The sequence below is a fragment of the Anser cygnoides genome, chromosome 1 (assembly GCF_040182565.1).
Source record: "Anser cygnoides isolate HZ-2024a breed goose chromosome 1, Taihu_goose_T2T_genome, whole genome shotgun sequence".
Classification (NCBI taxonomy): Eukaryota; Metazoa; Chordata; class Aves; order Anseriformes; family Anatidae; genus Anser; species Anser cygnoides.
The window spans coordinates 119332714-119355726 of NC_089873.1; the positions used below are offsets into that span (position 1 = coordinate 119332714).

General features: G+C 39.2%; 1 protein-coding gene across 4 annotated transcripts in view; it reads left to right on the forward strand.

The window, feature by feature from the left end:
- EFHC2 (EF-hand domain containing 2) overlaps positions 1-23013 on the forward strand; it is a 67032-nt gene that overhangs the window by 19962 nt on the left and 24057 nt on the right. For all 4 annotated transcript variants that reach the window (XM_013181336.3, XM_048065915.2, XM_013181340.3 and 1 more), the window contains 7 exons: positions 1510-1761; positions 3331-3441; positions 3740-3878; positions 11986-12151; positions 13286-13428; positions 18250-18446; positions 22343-22476. In XM_013181336.3, the coding sequence (XP_013036790.2) occupies positions 1510-1761; positions 3331-3441; positions 3740-3878; positions 11986-12151; positions 13286-13428; positions 18250-18446; positions 22343-22476 (1142 nt within the window). The remainder of the gene's footprint in view (positions 1-1509; positions 1762-3330; positions 3442-3739; positions 3879-11985; positions 12152-13285; positions 13429-18249; positions 18447-22342; positions 22477-23013) is intronic.

A 23013-nucleotide genomic window follows, 5' to 3' on the forward strand; every position in this document is an offset into this window, starting at 1 on the left:
TAAGTTGTGTGTATAGTATAGCTGAACAATGTTAAATTTACCATCTACATAAGATGAGTTATTTTCAGCGTTAAATATATGAATTGGGTTAGTTATAATCAATGTTGATCTGTGTTTTCTCATGTAGCCTCAGACTTTAACCAGCAGTATTGACTAGGCATAGCACTGTCATGGATTTTTATGTATTACTTGATGTCTACTGTAGATAAATGACTTTCATCTGTAAACATTGGTTGGCGGATCAGTGAAAATAAATGCTACATAATAAAGAAAATGCATCAAATAAATGATCTTTGAGCTGGAATGGCAATCTTTATTCTCAGAGGATATCTGCTGAAAATAAAAATTGTATTGCTGCAGGTTCTGTGCATACAATTATATTATTTCCTTAAGCATGTCAGACTCTGTGATCTCTTTTGGACAAAACTTCCCAAGAGTCAACACTCATAACATAATTAAAAAAAATGAAATAGGGTGGAAGTGGCACTCTCTAGTCACTTGAAAACAGGGAGGTTTAAGGATATTCCTGAACTAGTTTGATTAGGATGCTAAACTAACTTAAATGAGCACTTGAGCTGCTCTCCTTTTTGGCTGAATTTGTCAGTGCCAGCTGCTGGGGATACAAACAGTATTAAACTCAAAAGAAAAAATTAAACTCTTACATGTTCTGTTTACAATTTTGCTTGAGCTGAATGAATGACAACAAACAAGTGTTTAAGGGAGATACGATTGGAATTGTGGTTCAAGCACATCTCTGGCTTCCTGCAGACTCGTTTACTTGGTCTTCGTATGTCATCTTGCATCTCTACCCCATGTCATCAACAGCTTTTTGCATATGTAAAGCAAATTCTTCTGCCACACAGAACCCAGTACTCTGCAGCTTTTATTTTATTCTATACATGCAAGCTTTTATTTGAATGTACTTCTCTCTTTTATGAGTATACATAATACAAATTGTATACCTCCTCCAAAAATCCATATCATTCACCTGCTAGATGCTATGTGGATTCATCTTTGCAGGGTTCGGGGTCTTTTCTCTGGGAATGTTAGGGGGAGTATTATTTTATTTACGCGATAATGACGGTGCCTTTTGGTTCTGTTTTTCTTGATTAATCTGAGGGCAGATGGCACTGAATTTTTCTCCTGACTTTTTGGGACTGTTGGTGAATGTATCCAGTTGGGGTAGATCTAGCCTAGTACACTGAAAGCAACAAATACTCTATACCAAAAATAATTTAACAATTCCCTGATCTAAGGGACCTTACTGCAAGAAAAATAAGGGTCAAAACCAATCCAAAATTGTTCTCATTTATTTTCTGAGGGCACGACAACCCTGTGAATAGTTCTTTGCTAATGGCATAAATAATTTCATATATTGTAAATGTGTGGTTTTATTTGAAAATCCAAAAAGGATGTTCTAAGATCAGATAGTACCATGCAGTTTGGTATCTTCTCTTTAAGAGCAAGTCATTAGAAAGGTGTTTTTCTTGATTTCTCCTTCATCTGCAGATTCTTGATAGTATGAATCCTTTGCGCCCTTATGAGCGCATTGACACTTTGAAACAATTCCTGGAGCATGATGGACATGTTTTACGTTTTTTCTGTGTGTGGGATGACCCAGAATCCATGTTTCATGACCCGCGGGAACTGGTTCTGCACTATTACTTGTCTGATGATACAATTGATATAAAAGAAATTACACCAGTAAATTCAGGTCGGGATGCAGTTCCACTTTTTCTCAGAAGAGATAAACTTCCAAAGGTAAGAAATGAAAAATTCATCTTATTTCAATTTTTTTTCCTAATAAAGAGATATTAAATGTCTTTTTCTTGAAAATCCTGCACTAGGATTGTAATTATATTTAGAAAGTATTATCAGAACATAAATCGTAATTGCATGATTTAGTTTTTATGCAATATTCATATAACTTTAAGTAATGAAAAAAATTAAGTTTAGGCTTGTCATGCTTAAATTAAAAGGAGATAGAATTTAGGTAGAAAGATATCCTACAATTTCCTTTCTCCCACATTAATGTCTTAATGTAAATGCACAAATAAAGCTATGCGGTAAAGTTCAGAAAATTAATTAATATTGGTAGATAAACTAAAATAAAACTGAGATGAATTCAGATATGATTCATAGGACTTATATTTGGAACTTTTGGAAAAGTCCAGTTTAAGTATTCAGTAATATTACTTCTTTGTAGCAAATCTAGAGTGATTTCTTAAATTTGAATTCCTAAATTTGGGACCTTATGGAAGGCTAGTTAAAGTCAATAAGAATTCAAGAGGCTTTGTCAGGCATTAATCAAGTGCTTATCAGCGAAGGCTCATCTCAGGGAAATCTTCAAGGGGTTTGAGTCCTGTGTAACTTATTATGATTATAAAATTAACAAGCTGGATACACTTCTGTGTCACTCGAGACAGATTCTGATGACAGAGTAAAGTCAACCTACAGATGGAGTAAAACACTGAGGAATCTTTTCCTTCCTGTCCTAATATTTGTAATTTATCTATGAAGCCTTGGGTGTATGAGAGACTTTACAGTAAAAAACTAACAACAAAACACGCACCGTTCTTACTTAGTGCCTCCTGCATTCTGAGATGCTGATTTAGCAATGACTCTGTGCTGACAGACCCCTTCTACTAGGGAAGTGCACGTTTCAATTTTAAGTGCTGGCTTCTTCCTCTGAATTCAGTGACAATTTTGAGAAGAACAGCAGCCAAAAGTTGGGGTGTCATGGAAGGTGCTATGACTAAATAATCCACTTTGGTTACCTTGCCTTAGCAGCTTGCTCATCATTTAAAAAGTGTGTAGTTTATTTCTTTAATAAGTTTGATATTATTGGTAGAAATTGCTATTGTAATTTTGAAGCTTACAATAGAAACAAACAAAAAATAACTTTTCTCCCAATAGAATCATGCTGACTTGAATCCCCTGTATTTTCACAGTGTTCAGCCCAGGAGGACTGGCCCTGAGTGTTTTCTTGGCAAGCTTTTGTTATTATTACCAGTCAAAATAGTAGCCTTTAGAGCAGATGTTGACAAGGATGTGCTACTTTGGGTGTGATAATCTTTGCTTTCTGTTTGCTTCCAAGAAAAAGGAGACTTTACTCTTGGATGTGCAGTGAGATCCTGAATGCTTCTTTTGACCTACACACTGGGTTTTAGGTTCAGTGGCATAAAGTTACCTCAGAATTTACTAAAAATTCTTCCAAGAAAACACTGTAATAACAGTCAGTCTGTAAAAACACTGTTAGTTCCAAAGTTACTGTGTTCTCTTTCTTCACTGTTAGCTGCATTTCTTAACAGCTGGTCTCCTTTCTTGCAGTATGCTCCAACGGGGTTGTATCAGCCAGGCACAATCACCGCTCGCACTGTTCTCAACGTGTTTGGAAATTTAGTGGGAAACAGAGGCCGTTACATTCTGGACAATCGTAAGGTCAGATATTATTGAATGCCTCAAGCAGCTGAATGTCCTTGTAGTAGTTTTTGTAACTTCTGTTGTTGTTATCCTCTACAACAAGGAGAGTTGTTTATAAAATAGTGTCGACACTGGAGAGTAGCTCGAGTCAAAACTACTAAGGTTTAATGTGCCTTGCTTGTGAAGGTGACTTAGCATGGAGTGCAAATGAAGTATGAAGATTATATTTTAAATCACTAAATGACCTGGATTTTAAGAAAAGTTGTACAATTCTGGGTTTATAGAGTTGCTGTATAAATGTTCCCAATTTTATTAGACAGGAGCAGTGCATCAGGAATTTTACAGAGACAGTGACCTGAAAATAGGGGAAGTAATTAATGTTTGGGGAAGGAAGATATTACTCTGTGATTGTGATGAATTCACTAAAGATTATTACAGAACAAAGTATGGAATCGGTAAGTAGTGACACTTATCCTTTCCTTACGAACATTTTTATACCTCTGAGTTTGACAGAACTGTCTTTGAATTTTATTACTGACAAAACTTGTTCATTAAAACCTTTAGCAATAACAATCTGTTGTAGGCTGTGAACAGCAAAGCGGTAATTTTACAGGTGATCCAGAAGGGCTTTCTTGTATGTTACTCTGCTGAAAAACAACGCATAATGTACATGTTCTGTTCCTAACTGCCTCTATTTTAAAACTAGAATGAAAAAGTAGTCATATGAATAGACTGCCATTTCTTCTCCTCTACTTCCCCCTCCCATTCCAATAGCCATGTTTGCAGTCAGAAAGTAATAAAGAGCATGCGGTGAGTGGGTGAGTAGGCTCAATTATTCCCCATTACACTATGTTTCATTTTATATGGATGTCGGAATCGTCACATAATAAGATTTCCTGACACAACAGTAGTAGTCTATCACATTATTGTTTTTTACAGTGTCGTTTTATGTATTCTGAACCATTAGAGTATTTATTCTGTGAGGTTTCAGTGCTGAATTCTGGAAGCATTTAGCAACTATGTCCATAATGGAAAATCATTTTGGAAATGTATAACAATAGGGTCTTTCGCTTATCTATATCTGAATTCCCTCAGTCGGACTTGCTAATGGTTCTATTATAGACATCTTCCTGCAAAAATAACTTAGTTAATTTCTGGCAGTTTATTCATTCAATAAATACAGCTAAGTGTCTGACTGTTCAGAGATGATTGAAAGAATCCTACTGTGGTCTTTCTCTGACATGGAGAAACAAAATACTTGGGTAGACTATTTCTTTTAGCTTGACATATGATCTGATAGAATGCAGTGTTTAGATCAGAGCCTCTTTGCTGCATTGAGGGAATTAAATAATGTAGTGCTGCCATTGCAATGCTAAATTTCATAATTGGCAAAACATGTTTCATAACTTTTTAAATAATAGCTTGGAATGTCTGTGCCAAAATAAATCTCTTCATACACTAGCCAGTGTGTGAAGAAGCTACGTTCAATAACCATAGTATTATCTATAATAACAATGAGTCTAACTCTGGAGATGCAAAACAGGGGCTTCTTGCCTCGTAATTTTTTCAGCCAAGACCGCTGCCTCTGTTTGGCAGCAGTATCCTCTGTCTGAGTGAAATATCCTGGAACAGTGAATGGGGATTTCTTATTCACAGCAGAGTGATAAATGAAATGCAGCTGACCATTCTGTATCAACCAAGCAGTGCTACCAAGTGTTACACAAACCCAAAGGCCCTTCTTCTGCTATAATGCTGGCTCATGAGTTACTGGTTATGGCTCTGGATATTAAAGTTAGGTGCTTTGCAAGTCAGGAGAAGCCAGAAGTTGCTGATGTGAAGAGTTATAGAAAATAGGGACTGTAGGTGATCTAGGCCTTTCCCTTTGTTTTGAGGCAGGACAGTGTATATTAGACAGTCACTGACTGATACTTGTATATCCTTTTATCAACATCCTCCAGTGGGGGAGATTTATCTGCCTCCTGAGGTATCTTGTCTTAAATTCATAGTTAGAAAAGTTGCTTAATAGCTACTCTGAAGTTTGTGTAAACCGAGAGAGTAACTTTTTTTGCCTTACCTTTGCTGGACATGGAGAACAACTGATCAATATCCTCTTTTATAAAAACCTTGTACATATTTTATCTATTCCAATACACCATCCCAGGCTGCTTGGGGAAACCCAATTCTTTCAGTGTCTCCATAGTCCTTTCATTTTTTTCTGTGATCATTTTTTTCTCAGTGCTCCCTCCAGATTTTCTGTCTCCTCAACATGTGACATTAAAAGACATGCACTAGCTGAGACTTTCACAAAACTGGGTAGTGTTTTGCACATAACTTTAAAGATATATGGTGGCAGAGAGTGTGGCTAACACACACAAAAAAATCAGTCTTGATGATGCCTGTCATGTTCACAGAAAATACACTCTTTCTAAGAGCTAAGATTCTCATGATTTGCTGTGAAATTATTTCCTGTTTTCCCCATCAAGGTTAAAGAAAATGTTGGCATGATTTTTTAGTTAGTAGGATCTGGGAGTGGAATCGGGGTAGTTTTTTTGTCTTAGAAGCAGTTAGGTTTCAAGGGAAAAGGGGATGGCCTTTTATTCTTAGTGTGTTACCGATTTTGTTTGCTTCTGGTGGACATACAAGGTACTCTCAGTGGGCTTGATCCCACAAAGTGCCCAGCATTCTGCCCCAATCCAATTAAACACTGAGACGTACTTAATTGCAGTTTGAATCCGGAGAGACCATTTACTTGGGTAAGAGTAAGCAAGTGGATAAATGAGTTCTTACATCAAGGCACAGTTCTCAGCACCTCACAGCATCAGTCCAGCTGTTTGTTATTGTGTTTTCACGTTACTCCCCTTCAATTTATACTCTTCTGCCAAAGCCATTAAAGAAGCCGACACTTATTTTTGACTCTGCAGTTTCAGCATCGGTTGCTTGCCAATGGAATTTGCCCTTTAGGAGAATTAAGGGCAGTTTGGATTTCCCTTGAAGTGCATGATTATGGTATCTGATGTATTTCCAATGTTGTTTCTGCCTGTTTTGCTCTTCATAGTGTTTGTGAAAAGCGAAGGAGAGCTTTTCCATGGGTAAACATGGCTAATGCCCTTCAGTAGGAAGCTAATGCCCTTCAGTAGGAAGCTAATGCCATTACTGTCATGTAACAGTGCTGTGAATTCAAGGAAAAAATAGCTTAATGCATGGTGTTATCTGTCTAGATCTGTTACTGAAGCTGCAGAGAAGGAGAAAAATATTCTGTAGCCATGTGTTGTGGCCAACACATAGATGTTGTGGTCACTCAGCTGAAACGTGAAATACACTGATGTGCAATGGTGGGAAGCTGATACTTGTTCTTCTAACTAAATACAGTATCTCAGCACTGAGTTGAGTATAAATCGTCCTTTCTTAAACAACAGATTGTTCCTTCAGGAACAAAACCAGTAAAATCTGGTTTCCTGCTGATTTTTATTCAACGTCCCGGCACCTCCCAGGCCTGTCTGTTACGCCTTTTCGCAGCACCCTGTGATCCCTCTCATGTCGCGGTTCTCCTCGCCCTCCCACCCCCTCATTTCTCAGGCTCCCTGTCTGACCTGCTGCCTGGGCAGAGCAGCGTGCAGCGTGAGCGGCTGGCCAGTACATGTGTGCTTTTGGCCAGGCAGCTGCTGCTGGATAACAGCTGACTTCTTGCTTTTCCCTCAGTGGGGGCATTAAAGCCTGCTGCCAATTTTCACTGAACTCGTTGGAGATCAGAATCTCTCTGGCGTCTAACCTCTCCATTAAGTGTGGTTGAGGCTGAGCTGCGGGATCTAAATATACACAGGGAGTGCTACAGGCATTTGCAGATGCCTTTTTTTCCCTCAGGTAACCGGAATAATCTTGAAGTAGGACTCTCTAAGAGGAGATTTTCTTTGAATCAAAACGAACACTCTCATGTTTTAGCTGCACACATGATTTTGTGAAGACTGGATTTGCTTTAATTGCTGCATGTAAAAGTCGTGAAGATGTTGGTTCTGCTTTCTTATTTTACCTCTTACCTAAGTCGTGAAACACTCATGAGAACCAAGTATTGGCTGTTTCTTATACCTCTTATATATAAGGAACATCATGTTAGCAATGTCAGCCCCCCAGGTTAACTCCACTTCCTCTGTTGTCCAAGGCTAGTGGGATTTCTCTCTCCTGTTCCTGGCTGTAACGCTTAGATATGACTGTTCTTTTCCTCTGAAGGTAGAATTTCTTGCCTGCCTGTTATATGCTCTGTTATATGCTGATATTCAATATGGTTATCACTCTGATCCAGAATATATACAACTTTACTCTTCCTTGAAATGTGTTTTTATCTAACATGTGAGGGTTTTCCTACGGTTCATCAGCTGAGGGCAGAAGGTAATCTTACAGTGTATATTATGATCTCACAATGTCTATTGAAACTGAAAGCAGACAAAATCTCATTCAAGCTAGCTTAATGCTGCCTCTGTGGCAACAAATCATTTTTGAGGAATTCAGTTTTTCTCACCGAGAAGGCTGTGTCATCTTCAAATTGTATGCTAAAGAAGAGACTGGATTTGTTTTTGGTTCTTGGTGTTTCCAGTGCTTGTTTAACTCTCACTCAGGTTTTGATGCCATGATTTTCTCATGATTTTACTAGTGTGTGATAAATGTTTGATATACTAGGTGAAATAAACACCACAGTGGCAGCACATCTCCTGCTGGGTATCAATTGATGCAGTAATAAGGGGTGAAACAGTCCATGGGGAAAATATCTCTACTATTCTTTCTGGAACTAGAAATTTGTAACCCAAGACTTTCAATTTATCTGCTACCCGCTGTAAATTCACATTGAAAACGTTACAGCCTAGAAGAAAAGAGCATTGATTTCTTTTCCAGAATGGACGTAAGTAATTTTCTTAAGAAACAGTGATAACCTTGAGAGGGGTGCATTTTATGTGTAAGTGCAAGTTGTCTGTCTGATAGTACCCTCATGGTGCATGGCAGAGCAAAGATGAAAACAGTTTGGAACGTGTTCATAGCTCTTAGTCTAATGCACCTACCTGGCTGTTCAAAAGTTGCAGAAACAAGTTTTTAACTAGTCTGCTAAACCCTGTTTCTCTATGTAAAATTCTTTATGAATTTCCTCGTTCACAGGATAGAATCTGCATACATAATCCTTTAAAATCATGGAAGCTGTAGGTGGCACAAGACTAGATGTTTGCATTATTCTCTAGTGAATCTGAATGAAGCAAGATCGTTTTATGCTGGGGAAAGGATGAGAAATAATGCCCTGAATTTCTCTCTGGATTTAGTTTACCCCATGCTTGGGTTGTGATTGTTTAACATACTCTCTGGGACTAACGCAATATTCTTCTTAATTTGTAGTTTCCTTTCAGTTTATCCGTCTAATTTTCATCAGTATATGCTAAAATACATGTAAAGGAAAATGCTTTAGCATTTCTTAATGAATGCCTTATGCATGAGTGTTAATGTGCATATACTGTGACCTGCATGTAAATGCATTCGCTTGTCTTTTGAGTTTACAATTTCAACTGGACGTCCTGCCTTTCCAAACGGTATTGGCTGGAAGCGTGTTATTTAAAGCTGTACAAAGTGGAGTTTCTGGTTCTGCTAAAAATACGGTGTTCCAAGCATCCAGCCGTCGAGGGGGAAATATTAATGCAGCTTAACATAGTGCGTAATAAAAAATGCTGTTTATATTTCTAAATAACACAAAGAGCATAGGTTATGAAGCCATTCAGGAGAGCTGGCTTACCAACGTCCTGCAACTGCCTGAAGAGACTTGGGAGGTGATAAAGGAGCCAGCTGCAGTCTGACACAGCTGAAAGCCATTGCATTTCTTTGCATCATGCCTTATTAGTACGGCTGTATTGCCTACGGATTACAGCTTTTACTGCTGCCTTCGTGCCACCCGAGCAAGAGAAGCGAGTGACTGCGTGGCTCTCCCTGTCCCATCTGCCGCACACGCACTAGGTGGCACTGTTGGAGTGCAGGAGTGATCTTAACCGAGGTTTCGGGTTTGTGTTGTGTTCCACGTCGCAGAAGAAAAAGCTATATTATGAAACCAATATACATGTATATTTCTGTTGGCAACTACAGGGGTAATTTTGGAGTAACTCAACATGCACCAACTCGGCATGCAGAATCAATACCAGCGGGTATTGTTTTTATTTTCTGTCTCAATATGTTGATTTACATACATAGCATTTATTGTACCAAGAACTGCGTGTATAGGTTACATAACATGGCACAATGAAAATGCCTTGAGAAGCAGTTTTGTCACAACCAGTATTGAGAAAATCATATATTGCTGCATGTTTACACGTACATTTATTGTTTGCCTCTGAAGCTTAGAAAATTTCTGAGTGGAATTTTGCTTATGGGCTTGGCCTTTGTACTTCTGAGTTACAGAAAGGGCACACATAGTTTTTATGGAAAAAAAAAAAATGTTGGCATGTTTTTGCAACCCCCCCGGCTCCTGATTCAGGGAAAGGTATTAGCATTTCCATTAGACCATATTGTAACAAGTAAAGGCCAAAGAAAATCACATTGTGTTTCAAGTTAAAGAAAAACTCTGGCATTTGAATTCTTTTTGTATTTTTCAGCTTCATACTGCTGCTAGGCAAGTCAGAGTTTAAAAGAGTAGGTTGCTTTGATCTTCTGATATATTTCTGTTTAAAACATTTTAATAACAAACCACTTCAGAAAACATTTAAAGCAACACCAGTTTTATCATTCCCCTCGATTGTACTGAAACCCAAGCTACAAGTGTAAGTTATTCATCTCTCTTGAGTTCTCTGTAGCAAATTTAAGTTTTAGAGAAAAAACAACAACTTTATTTTGTGGGGTGAAGTTTAATACACAGGTCAGTTAACATCACTCTTTGCCTCCTGGGCTGCAGACTGTGATCCAGCTTCCTGTCCCTCCAGTTTACCCCACATGTTTATCCTACACCTGGCAGCCCGGGTAGCTCTCGGTTCCTTGGGGCAGCGCCTCTGGCCAGCCCAGGTGTGGAGGTGGCACTGCTCCACCTGGGCAGTGCTGTGCTGGCTGGACCACAGCAAGCTCTCCAGCCTTCTCATTGCACCCGTGCTGGGGCAGGCAAGGCCCTGCAGGCTGTGGTGGGCACCGGAGCTGTGGTGGCCAACTGCAGCCTGGGTAGCGCGGACAGCAGCTGTGTGAAAAGCAAGGGAGGTGGCTGTCCCCCTCTGCTCCGTGCTCATTGCACCTCATCAAGATAATGTGTTCTCTTTTGTGTTGGCCAGTACAGGAAAGGCATGGACCAGCCAAGGTGAGTTTGGGGGAAGCCCTAGGATGGTCAGGGTGGAGGAGCAGCCAAGGGATCATGGTTTCTCAGCCTGGGGAACAGACAGAGGGCACAAACAGCCACCTGTACCCAACCATGGAGACATTGGTGGCAGGAGGGCGTGAGACAATGGGCATAAATGGAAACCAGAGACGGTCAGAATGGGTATTAAAAAAAATCCTTCCTAAGGTCAGCTGGGCCCAGGGCTCCATCCAGGGATGTTTCCTGCCCCACCTGGACACAGCCCTGAGCAGCCTGGTCCAGCCTGGGGCTGACCCTGTCCTGAATAGGAGACCACACTCCTGAGGTCTCATCCAGCCTGCTTTGTACTAAGGTCCTTTGATTTATGGCTTAATTTGCTTCAAGTCTGCCCATCTATTCCCCCCATCTATAAGTTGCTTTTCTCTTTTCACCTTTTCCATTTTCCATTCACTGTATTTGACCGGAAGACTCTGTATTTACTCTGTTGAATTTTTATGCAGACCTCATTGGAAGCTGGAAGTTGTGTTGTGAAGCAGCTCAGGGAAGGAATAAGGGGCCAGATGGAGCAGCAAGGTTCTCACCAATACAGGATTAAGGAGAGACCTTAGTGCAGCAGGGCTTTTGGGGGCAACGCATATTGGAAGTGAACGCAGGCTATGTATCCAGGGTAGGTCAGGACCATTCATCACTGTGAAAAAAGTTTTGAGAGTGGGGAAAATGAGTGAAAATGAACCTTCCACAACTCTGGATGAAGTTGAGATGTGGACTGAAGCTATTGGCATCAGTGTACCAAGATGTACATAAACTTTAAAATTTCTTCTCATATATGCATGATATGAACAATGAATAAAATTTTATTTATTTATGTATTTATTTTCCTCCTGGGATAAGCAGAGGGCAAAGAGTCTCAAAGGATAAAACTAAAAAATAAATTTAGAATTGCTAATTTATTGTTCTATCCCATTTTGAAACTACATTTGTCATTTCTTTTGCCTGTGTATGTTAATGATTTTTGTAAAACATTTTAAGATTATAGGTAAAATTCTGCAACCCGTGAAGAAACAATAATTTCGCTGTTGGCTTCTGTGGTCTTTTTCTGCTCTGTAGCAGTAGGAGGGATCCTGGTTTGACTTTGATTAGTTCTCTGTTACAGAAATAGGCAGAAATAAATACAGATAAGTAAGTATTCATACTGGAAGTTTAAATCCTTAGTAGAATGACTTCATAAGAACAATAATAAATAGCTCTTGATGTCTTTGTTGCAGAGGATTTCACCCCTGTTCCATATAAAACTTCACCACCACCAAAACCAGAAAAAACATTTCCACCATATACTGGATTTGGTTCTGAAGAGGATTCGTTATGCTCCTGTATGGGTCTTCTTCCCAAGCCTCCCCAAAAAGATTTCAAGAAATTCATGGAGAAAGACAGGTATTTTGATGAAAAATAATTCTAACTTTTTTTTTGGTTATTATTTCTTTTTGCGAAGGCAATGGATATTAAGTACAGATGTCATTTTTTGGCAAAATATGGAGTTCGTCAGAGGTTTAAGGGACAGGTGCATGAGGACTAGTTTACTAACATGGAACCCCAATTTTCTCAGACCTCAGCAAAATTTCTTTTTGAGAAGGCAAATCTTCTGTCCCTCCCATCCCTCATTCTCTCCTGCTGTCTTCAGTGGCAGTTTCATGGAAGTAGTAGTCCAGGAATTAGTCAGGAATTTTGAATGCTACAGCAGTCCAACACTGATTTGTTCTTTATGTTTGACTTTCTGGCATTTACTCTTTTCTCTGCCAATTTTCATGCACTCTGCCACAACAATGTTTTAAAGCATTAACCCTTTACTTTCCATAATGCCTCGTCAGGCAATGGTTGTTAAGGCCAAAGTGGAAATGTGGCTATGTATGTGGCACAGCACTGGGAAGGATGGCAGGAAGTCATTCTGTAACTCAGAGAGGTAGGGGAGCCTTGGCTAAGTGGATTCCTGTGGGGGAGGTTAGCATATTTCTGTGAAGACCACAAAGCAGCAAATTGACGTGCTAGAGAAACAGTAACCACATGTAAATCCTCCATAAAAGAAGAAAGCTATTAGGAAAAGACTTGGTAGTGCATATAGTGGTACTGTACATCATGTAAAACATAACAAATACCCAACTAGTAAGATCATCTGATAGGCCTGATTTCATGGAGATAGATCCTTGTATGTATTGCCATTCAGAATTTGATTTGAAAATATACACATTAAATACATTTTTCCTCTATAAATGCTCTGGAAAGAAACTTGAAGCTTCATTTGCAACTGAATTTGAATACAAATTCATTTCAGAGCTTTGGCAGAGAAGCAATTTTCCCTGAAAATAATTCCTTTCTATCTGGCTGAGTCTTGTTGGTTCAGTTAATTTAAGCTGAAAATGATTTTTTAGAAAAATAGGGAACCTTATGCCATTCCCCTCCTTGGTCCAGGAATAACACAATTAATATATTTTTAAAATCTCGGGGGAATGCATCTGTAAGTGAAGAAAACTTTTCTCACACTCTGTTTTTAATTTCTTACATCTTTTTTAGAAGCGGTCTGGAAAGTAACATACTGCGCTTTCTTGCAAAATTTGTTACTGATAGTCCCATCGACAAGGATCGGAAATTCATTATTTGCTACTTCCTGAGTGATGACACCATTTCAGTTTATGAACATACACAGCGAAACTCAGGTAAGACGTAGTAATGTCTTGCAATCAGTCTCAGTTGCCCTGCTCATTTGATTACAGTTTACAGTAAATGTTGTGGCTGGAGTCAGCACTAGCAGAAGCAGGGATGTGGCTTTTTAAATGCAGTGGGAATTACATAAGCAGCTCTTCTGCATTATCTTACATAGCTGTATGTCATAATAATTTATAATCTTCATCGCTCAGAATAATGCTGTTCATTGTATGACAGCATTTCACAATGTCCTTTGGGAACTGGAACTTTAATGTATTAGAACTTTTATTACATTTTAATTTGCAAATTTGACCTTTAAGCATTTGCTTTTGTTGTAGATAACATACAGGAATTGTATTGTAATTGGTGTGAAAAAGGAACAGGAAATTTAAGACATTAAGAATGAAAGAGTAAATCGTTTGTTTTGCAAGGCAGTGTTATGGTGTTATGACACCTATATAACGTCCTTTGTATAGAATCAGCTCACGAAGGCAAAACAGCTGTGACAACTTTTAATATACGTTATCATTAATCATGCAGTGTTGAGCATCTAAAGAGTGAATGTTGCCCTGTGGTACAAAACTGCATGTGTGTTTGCGTGTATGTGTTTGGCACAACACTGGGAAGGATGGCAGGAAGTCATGCTGTAACTCAGAGAGGTGGGGGAGCCTTGGCTAAGTGGATTTCTGTTGGAGAGATTAGCCTATTTCTGTGAAGACCACAAAACATCTGTAGCAACAGTTTCACATTAGTTAACATCCAGAAGTGCTCTGACCCCTCTAAAGATGTGCAGCTGAAGGGCTGATTGCTGTCAGCCTCTGATAAAATCCTTGCGAGAAAAAATTCAGGAATTCATATTCTCTAAAAGACGAGAGAAAAACATGAATGGAAGGTTTCCTTAGTTACATTATAAGGCTTCTGTGGAACCTCCTTGACTAGCTCTTTTGATACTGTTTGAATTGTTCTCTACCACCTTCTTGGCACAGAGAGCCTTAGTTTGTTATTTCAGGTACACTCTGCAATGGTGACCAGCTCACTGTGCTTAGTACTGACCTGCTCGGTACCCTGAGAGCAGGTACAGCTCACTGTCTACAGCAAAGACTGTCTCAGGGAGGATTGTTCATTCTCCTTAGCTTTTAGGCTCTGGTGGCAGCAGTTGACTTGCTGAGGTTCAGTTATTCAGCTTATAGTTAAGGGCTGAATGTCCTTGTATCCTTACTTCAAAGCCTTTACTGAAAATGTTTTTTTTGTATTAGTCCATGTCAGACCTGTGATAAACATCGCATTAGTGAAAAGTGAAGGTGGGGTGAATATGTAGATCCTTCTGTATTCCTAGACAACTTTTTCTATGCCAGTGGTGCTACTGAGTCATTTAGAGTGCCCTCTCTCAGGGAAGACCTGAGCCTTTTCAGTGCAAGGAACTTCTAATGGCATCTGTGCTTGTATCAAACTATATTATGAATGCATAAACAGAGACCCCACCCACCGTCTGAATACAAGCAGTTCTCTGAGGAATGTTTTGAAAATGTGCAGAGCCGTTGAGTAGGCTTCACTGACCATTCCTGGGTAGCCCTGCTCAAGTGTAGCTTAAAGATCTAACATTGCTTTATGGCAGCAGTGTCCTGTCATTATTATTTTATACACACATTTATATACACACATGTATGTGTGTTTGTTAAGTGATGCTGCCGAGAGGCTCAAGAGCAGCTCAGTTCTGCACTAGAGCATGACATGTTTGACTGGCTTGCTTTATGTCTGGAGACACAAAGGATGCTACGGGTACAGCTGCACTGTTAAATTGAAGTCCAGGGAAGAGTTTGAATCTTGGATCCCTATCATCTGTATTGCCTGTCAGTGACTCCTGGTTCACTCCTTTGCACCATTCCAACTAGACAACAGGGCCCCACAGAGCCCAGGGCCCCTCCTGGAGGATGCTTAGCTCCAGAAAACCCGCCTGCAAGGCAGTGAGGACAAGGCTGCATCAGGTTTGGCTCGCTCCACCCTTATCAGTTATCTAACACTATCCCAGGAGGTTTTGCACACTCAAAAACCCTTCCCAGGCTCTTCTGCCACACCCAGGTGCTGCAATACATGCCCTTGATTTTCTGCTGTAAAACACTGCTCATTTAGACCACAGCACAGCCCTCGCATACCTCCAAGCAGTTTGAACACACAAAAGTGCTATCTGTGTCTTAAGACCCCAAGTTTATCGCATAGCACCCGGAGCAGACCCACGCACTGTGCAGTGCAGATGTGGTGAGTCACTCGGGTTGGCAGCAGCATGGTTGCAAGGTCACAGATTATTCCCTGGCTTCCTTTTATTTTGGAGTAAGAATATATGCTAGGTTTGCAGCTGGGGCCCCATTAATTATTGCTAGTTGAACAAAACATGAAACTGTAAATGAGCAAGTTTGCATACCAACAGTAAGAAATGCTTTCAGACACGTACAAAAGGCAAGTATCAGCAAATTGGTTTTCAACTTTCCTGGGTTGTTAAAGGGGATGGAGAAGCTGACTGTTTCAGAGAGGGCAAAAAGATGAACTACGTGGAAGGATATGACTAAGAACTGCCCTCTGGAGCATTTAGTGATAGCAGCCTTGAAGGGGCAGGATAAGAAGTAGAGATGAAGGGATAGAGCAGAAGTCAGAAAGAGGTCTGGGACTGCAGAAGTTTCTTTGTTCCCATTTCCTTCCTTTATTCCTTCTGCTTTCCTCTTCCCTCATTTTAGTCACATCTGAAGGAGGAGAGACCAAGTTTCTTTGAGGTTAAGAGAAGGCTTTGCAGAGGTCAGGTATGAGAGGCTAGGAAAAAGGGTAAGGCATGCAAAATGGGAATGAGAGGAACATTCTTGCGAGGAGCAGAAGTGTTGTTGAAGTGAACAGGGTGTGAGAAGAATAAGGCTGGACACTTCTTAGTGAATGAGTTAAAGTAGTAAATGGCTCCCAGAATAACAATTTGACCCCCTCTCTCGTGCACAGGTTCAAAGGGCTGTCTTTTCCTGGTTTATTTGCATGAATTGATACACATTGACAAATAAAATGTTTCAGACCTCAGTTGCTCCTACTTTTCTAAGTCCAGGGACCTGAAAGTTGCTGAGAAGTACTTCATGCTATTAGTAATAGTGTGAATCTGTAATTGAAATACACAGGGTTGGACATCTTGAAGCACTTGTTGAGATGGGGGTGAAAGCAAGAGAACTTTGGCTCCCCATGCAGGAGATCACAACCCCTTTTTTTTTTACCCTAGACCAAACTAGCAGCTGTACAAACACCTGCAAAGTCTGATCTGATCTTAATGGAAGAGGGTCTTTGGTTGTGGTGTTTATTTTGTGCTTTGAGCCCGACTCTTGTAGATTTCCATCAAAATTTCTCATCAGGTTTCAGTGTAAAATCTCTAACCTAATGAGTTTTTTTTTTTTGTTTTTCTTTATACCACTCAAACTGTACTCACCCATAATATTTAAAAACCAATTATCAGACAGGGGTATTAAGGTAAGTTTACAATCCAAATGCGCAGTTGAAGGGAAAAACAGAGACAGGAGTGAAATTTCAGTCTTACAGTGATCGATCTTGTTTAAATATTGCAAACACTTGCCAGGATTCTATAATGTAAAATTTCATATTTGTTTTAATAGCTAGGTAAAAAGGAATGTGTTAAGATTAGAGTTACATTAGTGATTGGAATCGTTTTTTGATTTAAGCTAGACCTGACCATTACCCTAGTGTATTTTTTTGTCTTTTGCTTTTATGGTACAAGTAAAGCAATTAAGTAAGACATCTGATCCAAACTCTGGTTTAATAAGTAGTTTGGGTTTCACATTCATTTATAATTTTGACTATAAATGGCATTTTATTACACTGTTCATCAGCCTTTTATTGGACTCGCATCACTACCTAATATGTAAAACATCATTAAACGTTACTGAAGCATGCTTTTTGGCTTTCGGCTTGGAAGCTCAAATATAAACAGGAAACAAACCCCAGGCACTCCAGAGTTGTTGTAGTACACATACCCTGATGAAACTAAACATGTGACAGACTGTTTTCTAGAAAGCTTGGTAAATGTGATGTAATCTTGTGGTGCACCAGAAGATATTAATGGAAAGAAAAATGTTCCTTTTAGTATCTTACATACCCTTGAGCACAATGTACAGTTTCCAGTGGCATGAATAAAATCATTATAACGTGAGAAGAAATAATGTGACATACTGTGCTCAGAAAGGAAATAACAGATCACAGGTAAGTCGCATTGGCAGAAGAGTATGTAGAAGATAGTGTCATGTCACTCTTGCCTTTTTCATATTCAAAAGCCCTTAAAAGCAAGTTAGAATTACAGTGCACCAGAATTCGTGATCTTAGTAGGACTGTATTATACTAAGTTCTGGATTTTCTTTTTTTTTTTTTTTTCTTTCTTCTTTTTTCTTTTTTACTTTAACAGTTCAAGGATAATTGCCTGGATCTTGCATTTCGCATCTTACATTTCTCACGGGTCAGTCCCAAGGCTGGCAGCAGGGTTATGGGAACCATTTGAAGAGGCAAATTTCTCTCACATTTTAGAGAAAAGAAAAAAGGGAAGGTGTTTGGCAGGCATTCAGATGAGATGTCACAGAATATACACAGTGTAACTGTTGCTGTGGACACTGGTAGAGGCTGTTCTTTTAGCAGTGAGAAGGAGGGGGGGACACATTTTGAGACAAGAAGCTCAAGGATGAAAACTAATATATAAATATAAGCAGACTGGTTTGGAGTAGTTTTTTTGGTTTCCTTTATTTTATTATTATTTTTTTCCTGAGCAAAGCCACTATTAATTATTTACAATTCTATTCCCATAGGGATACTCGGTGGGAAGTTTTTGGAAAGAGGTCGCATTAAGAAGCCTGGGCAGGAGCTCTTTAAGAGTGAGCCATCTGAATACTTCAAGGCTCAGGATCTGTTTGTTGGAGCCAGAGTTTGTTTCCATGGCCACAACTTTCTTTTGGTGGATGCTGATGAGTACACTATCAACTATATGGAGAAGCATGCAAATGAGGTGAAGCAGGCTCTTGTTATTTTCTGTTGGCTTTAAGAACTATGTCTTGTCTATATTATATTTTTCAGAATTGGTTATACCTAATTTCTTCACCCAAAGTTCATGGCCCAGTGCTCTGTCTCTAGCAGTGGATGCAGGAGATGCTAGCTAGGGAGAGCTTTAGAATCTTACCGATGAGAATTCCCTGATTTGATTTATTTGTGTTCATACATATTTATTTTACTGAACATTTCCATTTTAATATTAGAAATTCAAATCACAGTCAGGAATTCGGGCTTACAGTTTGTACCGAGTTTCACTGTCTTCTAGAGTTGCCTGCAGAGGGGACAGCAGTAATAAAGAAAGAGCTGGACTGCTTCTGTTTATGTGTACATTTTGCTACCAGTCATTACACAGATGTCTGCTAAAAAGCCCTCATTCACAAAAACCTGAAATATATCCAATAGGAAGAAATGGATTGTCCTCCAGCAATTGCCACAAAGGTCAAAAAAAGAATGGATGGTACAGGGATGGAAAATCAAAAGAAAGAAGAGTGCCGGAGCGTTTTGTGGGATTTTATGTTCATTTGGTAAAAATGTAAATTTTTTTTTTTTAAATGATGAACTTCGTGCTGAAATGTTTGAAAAAAATTACCCCAGTGTACTTGGGAATTCCTATTGTGTGCAGTCCCAAACCAGTCGGTTTGATCTCAAACATCTTAACAATGCAGCAGCCCAGGAGCCAAGGCATTTCAGCATCCCAGTCCCTCTTCTGATAGTTGTTTCAGCACCGTGTGATCTTGAACATCGCCATTCGGACTAGACAGTGTTTTGAAGCCTTTGGAGCACTGCATATGCTTCATAGCTCGTGGTGGGGTCACAGCCTGAATTGTGCCTTCAGCAGAACTTCTGCAGAGCTGCCCATTACTCAGGCTTGTTAGAATATCCAGGAAGGTTTATTGAGCTATGAGATAATACTCTCTGCCTTTTAATCCAGACCCTTTGTGAGTGGGGAAGGGAGAAGGTTTAGTGCAGGTTTTAGTTGTTCCCTGCCCGCTGGCGCACCACAGTGAGTGAACCTGCAGGATTCCCCACATGCCAGTAGGCCTGGCATAGTCTTGGGGACTGAGAGCATCATCTTGCCATCACTGTGCTGCCGGGGTAGAGGTAAATGCAGTCTGACTCTGTATTATTACCTTTTGGCCACGCATGCTGTGCTTACTCTGCTGAAAATAGCAGAACACAGCGCGGTTTCTTTGCAACGTGGAGTTAGCACCACCCCGCCTTCCCTGAAGTAATGAGGAAGGTCTGCAAATGCTTGCTGATGTAAAATGTTACGACTGCTAAATGCTTTAAGCAGTAAAATACAAAGCTATATACATTATGTTTTCTTACTGCTGGACTGTTTTTACTCCTAGTAGAATAAAAATCAAAGCTATTCTCCAAAATGCAGTCTGCATCATTAGGTTGTAAATGGTCTTTGGAACTGCTGTTTGCATTGATTGTCTTGAAGAAAATAAATGCAATTGTAGTTTTCCAGACTGAATGACTGTATATTACCAAAATAAAATCTGCAAAATGGGAAGAAACAACACTGGAAACATTTATCTGAAGTGAATTTTGAAATGTTCTTTGCACAGTGAAGAGTTCAAAACAGCTGGTAGAAAAAAACATTTTATTCTCCCAAGGACAGATGCTTTATTCAGATCCTTTGGCAACAGTTCCAGAAGTAAGGATACACCTTGTTTACCTCAGTTCATCGGGGCTGCATACTCAAACCACAAGAACTTCAGCAATTATCAGAGAAGAGCAGAGACAGAAGATGGTTAGAAGAAGGGAAAAAAATATTATTTTTCAGTTATTTCTAAAATTAGAAATCTTTTTCCTTCTGAATCGACAGAGGTTTCCATTTGGCACAACACATCAGTACCTTTTCTGAACACTGGTGAAAGAAATCTAGATGGAATATTTTGCTTTTGGAAAATGAGATAAATTTTCTGTTTCAAAGATGTATTTATTGTATTGCACTTAAATTAAGGGGCGAAAAGAAATCAATGAATCTTTTTGTTTTGATCACAGCCTGTAATGAAAGTAACTTGAAGAATCTAATTTTCAAAACATTTCAACACTTAGTATCTTTTCCAGTTTGATGAAAAAAGATGTATTTGGAAACCGCGAATTTGCTTCTGAACAGAACATTTGCATTGTGCACAGCTCTAATGGTATTATCAAGGTTTGAAGAGGATTCTTTCAAACCAGGCATTGCTCTGCCTCCTTGGAAATGGATTCATCAACTCTGAAGCAGTTTCAATTGCTTAAACTTTGTAGTCTTCTGCAGCACAGGCACGAAGGTTGATTTTACTTGCATTGAATCCAACATAATAAAGTCTGACTCAGGCATAAGCAAGACAACCAAACAAAACTAGATTGTGACTACTGGAATGTCAACAGCTACAACAGAAGTTGGGAAAGTGAGTGAGGAGTTGTCACCAGGCTGCTCGGATACTAGATGTTTACATAGGTGTTTGCAATATATAGTTTAGAAAGAAGGTGTAAAAGCAACTGCTTTGACAATGTAAAGGGCAGTTTTTTAAGTAGACAACACTTTGCCCATCTTTAAATACACTGCAGATTGATTCCTTCTGCCCAGCCTTTTCTCAATCTCTGTTCCTTTCTTTTTCAGTAAAATGCTGTGTGCTTGTGGCCCAGACAATAAAGTCTTGGCAAGAGGACTGAAAAAGTTGCTGTCTCTAAGTCTTTTTGATTGCTGGTCAAGCTGCTCCACACCACTGGCTTGCGTGGCATTGCATGCCAGTGTTGTACTTGGAGCAGTTTTTGCATATGCAGCAGCAGTCTTCTCTAAATTTGAGCATGTTACCTACAACCACTGATTTATTAATTAAATGTGGATCAATTTATAATGCTCTGGCAGTGTCATAAGGACTTCCAATACTTCCAGGACTTTTCTAGATCTCCTTGAACAGATACAATTCTGTGGACAGACTTCAGCACGGTGGGGAGTGAGGCCTCATCCCTTCTGTGATGAAGTCCTCAATACCAGTCATACCAAATTTTAAGTGCTTGTTTGTTAAAAGAACATTTCTTACTGCAAGAAATGAGAGAAAACTATTTTCAGACCATTCATTGTGCTTTATAAAGGAGGTAGGGCATGATAGATGTAAGGGCATATCTGATATTAATATCTGGACTCAGCTCCAGTTTAATGACTAAATACATAGATGTTTATGGTAAAGATGAACATAGCAAATAAATCTTTGGTAGAGCTCTTACACAAGAATCTGAATATAGGGTGAAAGCCTAAGTGCTCCAGTTCTATTTATCTGAATTCAATTTTATTTTAATGGTCTATTTAGGAAGAAATAAGCATTCTTGTTACATGACAGGGAAAATTGTTTGCTAACTGATTTCCAATCTGCTAATTCTGAGTATGTTTTACATAATATGAATGAGCGTGTCTGTTGGAACAGTTGATCCGAGCCAATGGTGAAAAGATTAGTTTTAACCTGGTAGAATTTATTAATTGAGAATTCAGTGACATGCACCAACACAAAATGAGGACAAAGTTATTAGATCTATACTTCAAATGTTACTGCTTCAGTTTTAACAATACAATGCTTGAAGCAAAAGTGAATGTCCTTTCATGTGTCTGCAATAAGCTCTCTGAGAATGCATGATCTGATAATTTTTGTTTTGTTATTTAATTCTCAGTAGAAAGCAAGTTTTTTTCAGTAGCAAGCTTCCCTCCAGACTTAACACTTTGCAGATTTATGCATTTGAAATGAAACAATGAAGAAACTAACCGTTCAGCTTTGCCCTGCATCCTGGTAACTCTTGCTGTTACATAAGTTGCATAGTGCTTTTCTCTCTTATCTCTGTGTCTTGTTTTCCTCTGTTAAGTTCTCTGTGGCTGATACTGGTTTCATCCTCAAGAAACTGAAAGACATAGCTGAACCTCGTTCACGAGAAATCAGACAGGTGTTTGCAGCCACAGACCCGGAGCATACCAAGGTGATTGAGTATGAGCCTTTCAGGTAAGACAGTGGGTTTTGGTTTTTAATATTTAATGGAGGCACATTCCCCCAGAAAGTATAGGGCATGAATTACTATTGACACCTTTTGCACAAGTTAGCTGACAAATGGTGTATGTTTCTTTACATTTACTTGGAGACTTTGTGGGAAAAGAAGGTGAACCCATGCCCTGGAAAAACAGAAATGAGAGAGAGCTTTTCAAGTAATCTGGAAAGCACAACTAAAATCTGTCTACTTTTCATGGAGCTGGCACAGGGTATTATGAAGAAGGGCAAGTAAGTAGTAATATATTCACTGAAGGATAAAGAAAAGCCCATCCTCAGAGAGTGAAACAAATTAATTGTAGTTTTGAAATTCGAGAAAGAAGGTTTGAGTTGCCTTCTGAAAATGGTGTTATTTGGGTTTTGAATCATTGATAAATGAATGATTGGTAAATGAATGAATCATTGATAAATGAACCAAGGTGTACTGAAATTACAGGATACAGTGATAAGCATCTTTAAAACATACTGGAAAGCAGTAGTGAGAGCAATGCTTAT